Source organism: Fringilla coelebs, assembly GCF_963513975.1.
Source record: "Fringilla coelebs genome assembly, chromosome: 11".
Taxonomy (NCBI): Eukaryota; Metazoa; Chordata; class Aves; order Passeriformes; family Fringillidae; genus Fringilla; species Fringilla coelebs.
The window spans coordinates 8,437,179-8,448,790 of record NC_140037.1 but is presented as its reverse complement, the minus strand read 5'-3'; the positions used below and the strand labels follow the sequence as shown (position 1 = coordinate 8,448,790).

Genomic DNA, 11,612 nt, shown 5'->3' with positions numbered 1-11,612 from the left:
AGGCTGGGCACTGACAAAGGCTCATCAACATGACCACTTCTCTGCCCCAGCAGCTTCTTCAGAAGAGGAGGACAGGCTGGGTATGTGGTAAAATCTGCCCCATGAATGCCACTGACCTTTTGGGAGGAGCCAAAGGAGCAAGAAAATCACCTGTTCAAAACTGGAAGTTTTATTTGTTTTTTTTGTAAAAAAAGAGTAAATAAAAATGGACTTTTTTTTTTCCCGTGCTCAGGTTGTCACACCCACCAGCTGCTGTCCCCTCTGCATCTCCAGCACTGGAGGGGAGGATAGACCGTTAAGACTAAAGCAGTGCACGAGGTTAAACCAACAGTTAACAGAATCTCTGCAGGGATGAAACTCAGAACAAAACAACCTGGGGTTCTTCCCCATTCAAAGGAACTCTGTTCTGGCTCAGCACTACCTCTGTGACAGAGGAGAGACCTTGTGCCCCCAGCAAGTAATTCCAGAGAGGTTAGCAACAGATTTATCTGAAACCATTCAAGCCCATACCGATGCCCCTTGGCAGAGCTGCCTCTGACCAAGCTTTTCCTCAGGAGGACTCCAGTCCCAGCAGCATGAAGAACATTTTGCCACCTCCTGGTCACCTTCTGCCCTCCAGCCACATCCCCACCTCCAGCCTTCACAGCACACTGGGCATCAGAACCAGGCAAGGTAACCAAAAGCTTTACAGTCCAACAAAGGGGTAGAGAAGAGCAAAGAGCTAGCAAATGGGACACACTGCCCAGGTCACTGGGCTTGGGAATCAGCACACCATGAACAAGCACATCCTTGTGCTATAAGCAAAAAGAGGAATTAAATTCTCTAATCCTTTCATGATAAAGGTCAAAAAAGGAATGAAAAATAATCTGAGTGGACTATTTGTTCTCATTTAACTGAAGGTGAAGCCAAGCATGTGGCCAGGTTAAAACGAAACACAGTCCTTCAGAAATAACTGATCTGACTGTCCCCATGGAAACCCATTCACATGGGCTGTGACAAAGCCACTCCTCCAGGAAGCAACACATTCTTTAACTGTCAGGTAACAGCCTTGGGAGCAAAGGAAGAAAGAGGCAGTACCTGAGGGGGGAGAAAGATTATTCCACCCTCACTAAGGTGAAAACAGAGACCAAGGGAAGAGCCAGAAGCGACAGTTTCCCTGAAGATACCACTTCTGTTAGCATCATGGTGCTCAGCTTTAGAGATCAATCCAGTGCAGGGACAGTGAGGCACCCTGCTCCTCTGGCAACCCTTAAAACAGGATGAAGAGGGGCACCTGAGCAGGGCAAACACCCACTCACTCATATAAACAGCAGAAAAGAACTTGAACTTGCTGGCTCCTCTGCCATGCAGCCAGTCCTCCTCTTCTCAAGGCCAAAAACTCCTCCCTCCTTACTGATGAGGTTGCCTGCTTTGGACAGACCCAGCTGCTTAGTCCGAGCCCTCTTCTACCTCCTTGTGTTTCTTCTTCTTCTTCTTCTTGCTGCTGCTCTCACTGGTCTGTGGAGAGGTTGCAAAGGTCAGGAAGGCATCAAAAAGGAATCCCCCACTGCCCATTCCAGCAAGAAGAGCAAAGCATGCAGGCTCCCCACGGCACACTCCAGCACCATCCTCCCACAGGGACCCACCACAGGGCACCAGAGCACAGAGGTGGCCTGGCAGGACCCACCAACTGTCCTGGGCCATCTGCCCTATCTCCAACCACCACTTCAGTTTAAAATGCACCTCTAAACCATCCTCCTCTGCTGTGGAAAACCTGGCACTCTGTGCACACAGCAATCTCTACCATGTTGGGACCACACCATGGCAGCACCCAATTACATACCCTCTCAATTTGTTCTCCTCCACTCTCAGCTGCCTCTTGGGCCTTCTTCTCTTTCTTCCTCTTTTTCTTTTCCTTTTTGCTCAGCTCCTCTGGTGGTGGGGTGGCAGGGGATGGAGGGGTCACAGCTTCTTCGTTTTCACTCTCAGAGTCTCGCTTTCTCTGTTGGGGGAACACATTGTCAGACATACCAACACCTTCCAAAAAGGTCAGGTGAGGGGAAAACTGATTGCCTGATTCAACACAACTTGATTTAACAACAGGGTGACTTGCAGACTCTCCAGCATACACTGCCTAGGATTTGTTTCAGCCAGAACTGCCCCCTGTATTTTTCAGTGTTCCCTGTATCCCAAATATTAGTTTAAAACACTGCTGCACCTTTCCAAGGGCATGCAAAAGCCCTGAGTTAGGGAATTTTAGGTGCAACTCTTGCATGGACATTTCTGCAGCTCTTTGTAGTCTCCAAAAAGGTTCTCTGGCACAACAAATCTCTGTTTTGGCTCCATACAATATATTTTCTTGTGCTGTGTTTAAGAATATGCCCAGGGCCAGTAGCTTGGTGTCTGAGCTGCAAATCATGCCCTGGGTGGTGGGAAAGTGCTGGAGCCCCAGGCAAGGAACTGTGAATAGGCACTGACCTTGTGCCTAACAAAGGGCATGGAAGACCCTGGACTAAAAATCGTCATTGGACCAAAATGCAGGTGCAAGGTGTGTGCAGATAATGGGAATAACAGGGACATGAAAAAAAGAGTCAGAGAGCACTGGCAATACTCACTTTTGCAGCTCTGTCCACCTCTGAAACAGCCTGGTGATCAGCAGCTGCTTCTTTCCTGGAAGTATCCCTGAAAGAAAAGACCCCAGTGTTGCCCAGGATAGTCACTGCCTCATGCTCTGGACTGGAGCAAATCCCTGTCCCCTGACCAGGGCTCTGTAACCACCCCAGGAGCTGGGGGGAGGTTGGTGTAGGGGAGACCTGCAGCCTGCACCAGGGCCAGCTGGGCTGTGAACAGCATGGCCTCCCCCATTTAATTTAGCAGACTGACTCCCTCTAAAACCACAGCAGGCTAAAAAGGGATAACTGTCTGCTCAGGGCCTTTCCTTCCAACACATTCCAAGAAATGCAACTGCATCCCCACAGGCCAAGCCTGACATGAACTATGCACAAATAGCAGCATCCAGCCCAGCCCTTGGCCCCTCTGAATAACCCTGTGGGAGCCACACACCCAATACCCACCTGTAATCCACATATTCCATCTTCCAGGACTCTGGTGTGCTCTCATTGGGCTTTCCATGCTTGTCCAGCAGCCCCTTCTGGATCATCATCTTCTTCTGGCTGGCCTGAAAGCAAAGTGCAACAAGTCAAACTGCAGCTCCAGGTAGGAAAAATCCTCCTCAAGCTAAGAGGAGGGAATCCAGCTACAAGCCAAAAACTACAGCACTACCTATTTACCACTGTTCCAAGGACCTTAAAACAAGTGAAACAAAACACCCCCTGCACAGAAGCCTTAATCTCAGACAAGAGGCATCTTTATCAGTAAATAATGGCTAATTTGATGGGGGAGTCACAGCAACAGTAACACATCATGGAGTCTGGATCTTGGACTGGGTTTTTGCAGCTTAGTGACCTGCAGCATTTGAGGTGGACCAGTTGTTTTGCAAAGGGCTCAGAAATGCTTGAACTGTCCTGTATTCCCCCACCTTTGCCATGAGACAGATGTGTTAGCAGCCCCAAAGCTTTCACCTGAACCACAGGAATGGGATGAACAACTTGACACAGAGCTCTGAGTCCAACCTGCATCAGGCCAGCCTGGCTGCAGTTAAGCTACCACATGCCTGAGCTGGGAGAGGAACCCAACACTGGGTGCTCCCACTGCTCCTCTCCTTCAGGCACAGTTTAGTGTCTCACAGTGTACATTTAAGCAGAGTTGCACCAGAAGGAAAAGAAGCTCGTGCCCAGCCCCTCCAGAGCCATCAGCAAGGGGTGATGGATGAAGGTCATCTTTGCACTGAGTGCTAATGCCATCCACTTCACATCATTTGGCTCTTCCCCAAAGGAGGGCCGGTGCTGAACAGATCTGAGGAGCCCATGCCTGAACACCAGCAGTGGCCCCCAGGCTCTTTTGGGAGGGAAAGCCCCACTCCCACCAGCAGTGAGCTGCCACAGCCCTGGCACTGGGAACCATCACAGCTCCAGGCAACCACAGCAGAATTACAGCAAGGCCCTGCAGAAGACACAGGCACAGCCGTGCCCAAGGGTCCCAGAGCCCCACATCCCAATGGCTGGGCTCCCAGCAGTGCCCTGGGACTGCCCCCAGGCCCACACTCACCTTGGGGCCCAGCCCCCATTTCCGGGGGTAGGTGTCTCTCTCCATGATCACTCTCTTGATCTTTGCCACCACGCCGTGGTCACACGTAGAAATGACTGCTGTGGTCATCAGGGCAATGGCTGCAAAGCAGGCACGGAGGTCAGTAACTCTTGAAGAGCAGAACTGTGGCAGCCTGTTCTGCTTCTGTCAGCACAAAGATGATCAACACCCCCCACCAGTGTCACCCCAAGGACTCAGTGACTGTCACACAGCTTCTCTGAAGACCCTGGTTACAACTGGGCACCCTTTCAAGTCAAGCTGGCAGTTGCTGGAGTCCCTTTGCACTGATCTACCAGGAGGTGTGATGTGCCTGGTGGCAGCATGTGATCAGACACCATCCCTCGTCCTAGTGAGGCTGGAGCCCCCAAACAGGGGCTCCAACCCTGCCAGCACTGCTCCCCTCCTGCAGGCAGCCAGCCACACATCACAGCAGCCCCCAGCAGGACACTGGCACACTGCAGGATGTCTGGAGGCTGCACAGCACCCAGAGCCTAGAACAGGAGCTGGGGTGCTGCAGGAGGGCAGCTCCACTGCACTCAGAGAATGGATAAACTGTGTCATCACCTCACACACAGCACACCTGAGCATCACACAGCTGCTGAACCCCTCACACCTGGCCCAGGACTGATGCAGCCACTGCTTGTTAACATCCTGCCCAAAACCAGCTGCCTTGGGCCCACATTCTCCATCAGGAAGCACTAATTAAATCTTCTGCACACAGGAACTAATTTGTGGTGCCTTTACTGCCAATCAGTCTGTTATTTCTGCAGTTAGCTGGACACAAGGAGAAGGAGGCATGCCATACCTAGGCAGATGGCTTCTCCTTTTGTGGTGATGACAACAATCTCCTGATTAAGCTCAATCCCATCCTCATACCGCAGAACACCAGGCAGCATGATCTTGGCTCCATAGCAAATGGCATTAACCTGAAAATGTAGGGAATGAGAGGGCTTAGAAGCTATTATGAGAATCAAAGTATGAAGTGCCTCTAGCTTCCCACTGCCATTACCATCCCAGCAATATAATCCCTAAGTAACTAGTACACTACATAAAATTTAGGAGCTTTGGAAGGAGAAAGCAAAGCACCTATTACAGCAAACAACAGGTGAGGCAGATCTCTCAAAGCCATCAGCATCCCTTTGAAGTGAGGAGAGCAGATCCTGTATTCAATTAATGGCTCCTGCATCTTAGTGCTGCTCTGACAGCAACCCATACGAGGTTCTACACAAGTCACCACCAGGACAGCACCATACACCACATGGCTGCTGATCCCCTGTGTGTTCTAACAGCTGCACAAGTCAGGGGGACACTTTGCAGTGTCTGTCCCCTGGCACTGCCTCAGGAACTCACTGCACTGTCTTTCATGACGAGCCTCTTGTGGGAAGTCAGCAGTTTCTCCAGGGGCAGGATGACCCTCCGCAGGTAGCTGTCGTCCTTGTTGTTGTCGTACTGCCACTGGGCGTCCAGCACGTCGTGCATGGTCACCATGTTGTCCTGCAAAGGCAAAACTTCTAAACTCTCCCACCAGCCACCAATGAAACGTGCACAAGAGTTTGCTGAAGTCCAACAGCAAACAGGGAGTGACACCAGACGCCCACCACAAGCAGGAAAACACAAAAGAGGAAAGAATACTTTCCATCAGCAGCTTGAGATCAGCCCAGCTTGAGCTACCAGACTTGGACTTTCCTAATCTCAGACAGCACTTGGATCTACAGTCTAAGGTCTGCCCACATGAAACTCTTAAATATGACCTAACCTAAATTCCTGTGCCTCCTAGACAAAGGTTAGTGAGCAGAAGTCTAAATTAACCAGCTCTTTAATCTGTGAGATGGAGTAAATTCTGAAGAAACTGAGTACCCAACACCCGGAATTCATAAATGACCCGGTGATTACAGTGCTAAGAGCACAGATGGGTGGGGAAGCACTTGCACTCTGATACTGCTGCTTTGCAAAAAAATAAATTAGTTCTGAGGTTTGGACCAGCAGCAGGATCTGCCAATGACCAGAGTGAGAAAACTGCACAAGTGTCCAAGATCTCACAAGACTGCACCTCCCAGGCTCATTCCAATGAATCCCATTCCCTGAGCTGTCACTTCACACTCCTGAACTTATGGGACACCAGGGTCTGTAGGCTGAGAAACACAGGTGACATAAAACAAACCTTCAGCCACCACAGTGCACTTCCCAGTCACTCACTGTCCCAAAGTTTAATTACCAGAACAGGAGCAACATCCTGAACTGAACTCAACACTTTGGTTACAGACCATCCACAGCAAGAGCTCTCACTGTCTGGGGGCTATTCACAAACCTCCTCCTAACACTGCAGAGCTCACACAGTCCCCAGGAGCTCCTGCACTTGTGACAATGTCAAACGGGCTGGCAGTATTAGAGGTGCCACTGTACCGTCTCTCCCAGGATGCCCGAGCGGACTCTGCGCAGCTCCTGCATCTGGCCCCCCACGCCCAGCAGCAGCCCCAGGTGCACACACAGGGTTCGGATGTACGTGCCTGCTTCACAGCTCACCCAGAAGATACCTGAAAGGCAGGACAGGATGGAGATTTAGATGTTGTAGGGCATTTTTGTTATTTGGCATATGAACTGTTTAATTTGTGGTTTTGCAGTCCCTCTGGATTGTCCTCCCGCTGTCTTTAGAGTGGCACAAGCGCCCCATTTTGTATTTTATGTTTCTAAAATTAGACTTGCTCCCTCATTGTTATTCAGTTAAGTGTTGGTTTTTCTGTTTGTTACCTGCCCACTCCCTGCCAAGTTTCAACCCCCACCCCATCCCAGTTGTCAACCCCTCCTGCCCCATCTCTCTTCCCCAGAACTCTCCTTACTCCTCCTGCCATTAAATGTCAATCTCTCCCCGAACCTGCCCTTCCCCTTTAGAAACTTCCCCATCAGTTTTGTATCCTTTGAAACCCCAATGTCAATCTCTCCCCGAACCTGCCCTTCCCCTTTAGAAACTTCCCCATCAGTTTTGTATCCTTTGAAACCCCATTGATTCACTTAAGCTCTTCTCCCCTGAAATCCTCCATTGGTTCACACATTGTATTCCCTGCCTTGTCTTCCACCCCCAGCTCTCTGGATTAGTTAAAGATTGTATCCTCCCCTGAGACCTCCTCCATTCATAAGCTGTTGTCTGCCCTCAGTTTGGTGTTCTGGGACATCCAACAAAGTTACCCAAGTTCCACCCCAGGGCCCGTGCTGTTGCCTTTTTGTTCCTGCACCGAACCTCCACTGGTAGCTGGGATTCTGTGGAGCTCAGAAGGGGGGCTCTGTCACACCCCTGTTGTCACCCAGCCGGGACATTTAAGCAGAAAATAAACCACATCCTTCAAGAGAAGCTGTATGCACAGCCCTTCCCAGAGCCATCAGCATGGGGTGATAGATGAAGGTCATCTTTGCCCTGAGAGCTAATGCCATCTAATTGACATCATTTGGCTCTTCTGTGAAGGGTGCAGCAGCACAAAAAGAGATGGGATTTACTTCCCAGCACACCAAAGCAATGCATGAAGCACTTGCTGCTGGACAATGGGAGGATTTAAGCCTTAAGACATCTGCCAAAAGCAGCCCATTTCACAGAACATTTTATCAGTTGTCTGTTTGATAGGAATAAGGCAGATAAGTCCTGTTTTACCTAATCTTCTCTCAGGATCATACTCCACCAGCTTGCTCTCGTAGATGGTTCTGACTCTGAGCTGTCGTTTGACAGCAGCAATGAGGGGTGGCCGCTGGAACAGGGCACCTGTCAGGGTTTCTATGGCCTGAGGGAGGAAGGAGAATCAAGAGGTAACACTTGTGCCCGAATGCAGGAGCACCCTGGAGTCTGCAGCAACTGTGTCCATTTCCAAGAGTGAGAAACCACAAGGTTTATCTTAATTTGGTGATGCTGTATTTAATACAGCAAATCCAAGTCAGTGATGTGGTTGAGATGCCAGTGAACACAGCCAGGATTATTCCATTAGATGGCAGCATGTGATCAGACACCATCCCTCGTCCTAGTGAGGCTGGAGCCCCCAAACAGGGGCTCCAACCCTGCCAGCACTGCTCCCCTCCTGCAGGCAGCCAGCCACACATCACAGCAGCCCCCAGCAGGACACTGGCACACTGCAGGATGTCTGGAGGCTGCACAGCACCCAGAGCCTAGAACAGGAGCTGGGGTGCTGCAGGAGGGCAGCTCCACTGCACTCAGAGAATGGATAAACTGTGTCATCACCTCACACACAGCACACCTGAGCTCCATTCCTGGCCTCTCATCTCCCACCAGTGCCCAGCACTCTGCATGCCAGATGCTTGCATGGCTAAGAGCACGTGAGACTTACCCTGGCCAGCTGAGCCTCACTTTCAATGGCATTGTGCAGCCGAACAATTCCCACATACTCTTTGCCTGAAAGAATGACAAGAGCAGTCAGGAACGGCCACTGGCATTTGATGTTGACCTCAAGGTCCACCCTGCTTAACAGCCACACGTCCCCAGAACCCTGAAATCCTACCACCTCTTCTACGAAATGGGCATGGTTTGTTACAGAGTTGGTTCTTCTAACAGGGAAAGAAATCTAAGCTGCATTACTTTCTTCTCTGGACTAGCAGAGGCTGAAGTCCTAAGTTCAAATGGTACATCAAACCATGTCACAGGTGTTTTCACTGACTTGTAACAGCCGAAGCACCAGAGAAGCAATGAAAAAACCACCTGAGACAGCATGGATGTGTCCTCAATAGCTTTGAATAACCCTTAATGTCAAGGCACTGAAGACTAAGATTTGCCTTTTGAAGTTTGAGAAACCTCCATTTTGTCTCCAAGAGCACTTCACACATCCCCAGTCACTGCAAATGGCCCTGAGCATCGAACAAACCTGCACTCTGCTGAGATTTGACCAGCCGTGTGGCCCTCTCGATGCACACAATGAGGCACCCCGTCACCTTGGGGTCCAGGGTGCCACTGTGCCCTGTCTTCTCCACTCGCAGGATGCGCCGGATCCACGCCACCACCTCGTGAGAGGATGGGTTGGAGGGTTTGTCGAGGTTAATAAAGCCAGACCTGGGGGGAAAAATGGCAGGGAATGGGAGCTAAGCATCAGGGCAGACACGGCAACAGTGCAGTAAGTTTAAAAGAAATGCATTTTTATACAGCCAGATAAGCAATGAGCTCTCAGTAAGCTCACACTGACCTGCTCCATGCATAACAGGTGATATAATCCATGGGCAAGGAATTCTCCCCTGCACTTATAAAAAACCCCAAATTCTACAAACTCCAAGCACTTTCAAAGCCCAGCAGGCCAAGGGATTTTTCTTAAGACTTTACAGGGACTTTTAAAACTTTACAGGGAGTGACCAGTGGGTCCTATTTAAATGTTTACTGATTTTGCAGTGAAGAAGGAAGGTACAAGGGGAATCTAGACTGAAAATATTTTTGAAGGTATTAACCGTGCAGGAAAAATAAACCACTCTGGCCTGTATTGCACTCACCTAACATAGTCAGAAATCTCCCTCTTCAGGGGATTAGCACCGGAAGGAAGAGGTGTGTAGTGTGCTGTCCTCACATTTAATTTGTCAAAGTTCTACAAAATCCAAGCAGAAGTTACAAGTCTTTTTAAGCTCCCTTGATTTCAGTGCTGCTGTGCTGCAGTAAATCTCCCCACAAACACCAGCTCTGATTTGTACATTTAAGTGATAGAGCCACCTCCAAAATGAAAATGACCCAACAATGAAACCACGATATTATTTTACAAAAATCTAAAAATATAGAAATCCTGGACTAAAGGAGATGGGAAAGCAGCACAATATATGCATGAACAATGCAGGATAAACCGAACATTCCCCAGAAACTCAGCAGAAGCAAACTGGAAGCCTACACACACCACAGGCCATAATCAGACCCAAATCAAAAACTCAAGAAATATGGCGGGATCTTTCCAATGCACGGAAAACCCCCAAAACTCAAACGATACTGCTGGAGAGACATTGTAACACGATTTCTGGCGGCAGAGCACCACGTGCGCTGCTCCCTACAGCGGGGTTACACCTCCAGGGGCAGAAGACAAAAGCAGCGGGAACTCGGGCGGGCCACGAGGTCGAGCAAACCCCGCCGTACCTTCAGCAGCAAGGGCCACTGCGACGTGTCCAGCTGGGCCACCCGGGACTCGGGCTTGATGAGAAAGTCCTCGGTGTGCTGGATGTCCTGCGGGGGTGAAGTTAATCGGCATCAGAGAGGGGGAAGCCGGCGGGCCGCGCTCCCGCCGCCCTCTCCACGTGGCCCGGGAGGCTCTGCGGGCACCACGCGGGGCGGCCGCGCTGCCGCCGGGACCGAGCGGGGAGAGCCCGCCCCAATCCTACCCACGGCCCCCGGAACGCGTCCCCACGGATGGCGCTGGGGGAGCCCCCCGGCACCCCGAGCACGGCCCGATCCGCCCCCCCGCCATTCCTCCCCGCGCTCACCGCTACATCATCATCGGCGAGCGCCCGCTTCTCCTTCTTCCGCCGCTTCTTCACGCTGGAACCTGCGGGAGCGACACGCCGGGAGTGAGCGGCGGGAGCGCGGCAGGGCCGGCAGGGCAGAGGGGCAAAGGCCCGGGGGGGCAAAGCCGCCCGCAGACCCCTCCCCGAGCGGCGCCGCGCCGCTCCCCGCCGGGGCTCCCCGCGCCCCCGCCGGTCCCCAGCGCTGCGCACCGTCCCCGTCCGCCATGGCCGCGCCGCGTGCTGTGCCCGCCGCTCGGAGCGCACCGACCGCCCCGTCCCGCCGGGCCCCGCGCGCTGCGTCACCGGCACCGCCCGCCCGCACCGCGCCCCTTCCGCCGCCCGGAGCCGCCTCCCGACCGCCCCCGGCACCGCCGCCCAGTTACGGCTCCAGCGACAGTCTCGTCTGCTGGAATTGGAAAGGGACGCGGACATAAGGAATTTCGCCGCGTGGGTTTTTTGTTTTGCCTCAAGGCCTGGAGCATCCACGGCTAGCTTAGCCATAAAATAATATCCAGTTCGAGTTCGAGCCTTTCTCAACTACCATTTTATCTTGTCAAAGGAGAGTTGTGGTAATTACGGCTTCTTAAAATTAGCAGCGTCTCGGTTTGCTTTTCAGAGGGGAAAATGGCAAGTTCTTCGTTATTTAAGATGGTTAAAAACACTTGAAAAACAAACACTGGAAGAGCGTTTGAAAAAACTGCTGTCTCCAGACCCAAGTATTAAAGTCAGACGTAATACCACTGACTTCTCTCCCAGGTGTACAAACGGGATTGCCTTCTTTCCAAAAGCCTCAGCCTCTGCAGGGTCTCTGGTAGTGCTGGCTGAGAGCGTTTGTTTCACTCACCAGTAGCTAGGTACCCTGGACTGCTCTTTATCCACCCCACACACTCACCCCCGGGGCATCTCCAGCCTCCAGGATAAAGCCTGCCCTGCCTGGGGCTGTATATTAGCACTGATGGAATTTAGCA

General features: G+C 51.6%; 1 protein-coding gene across 1 annotated transcript; it reads right to left on the bottom strand.

Annotated features, from left to right (window-relative positions):
* Window positions 1–94: 94 nt before the first annotated feature.
* DKC1 (dyskerin pseudouridine synthase 1) lies at window positions 95–10,948 on the bottom strand. The gene is made up of 15 exons (XM_084213281.1): window positions 10,855–10,948; window positions 10,624–10,685; window positions 10,280–10,366; window positions 9,655–9,746; window positions 9,042–9,226; window positions 8,511–8,575; window positions 7,826–7,952; window positions 6,589–6,719; window positions 5,536–5,679; window positions 4,991–5,111; window positions 4,147–4,265; window positions 3,054–3,157; window positions 2,595–2,661; window positions 1,823–1,981; window positions 95–1,497 (listed from the first exon to the last, which is right to left on the bottom strand). The coding sequence occupies exons 1-15, from the start codon at window positions 10,868–10,870 to the stop codon at window positions 1,429–1,431; spliced, it is 1,548 nt and encodes a 515-aa protein (XP_084069407.1). The 5' UTR covers window positions 10,871–10,948; the 3' UTR covers window positions 95–1,428.
* Between the last annotated feature and the right edge of the window lie 664 nt (window positions 10,949–11,612).

Excerpts from the sequence above, each read along its gene's own strand:
- DKC1 (XM_084213281.1), bottom strand. Across the intron at positions 10,367-10,623 it reads TCGCCGATGATGATGTAGCG|GACATCCAGCACACCGAGGA; the intron begins GTGAGCGCGGGG and ends TCACCCCCGCAG. Across the intron at positions 5,680-6,588 it reads CGGGCATCCTGGGAGAGACG|GACAACATGGTGACCATGCA; the intron begins GTACAGTGGCAC and ends TTGCCTTTGCAG.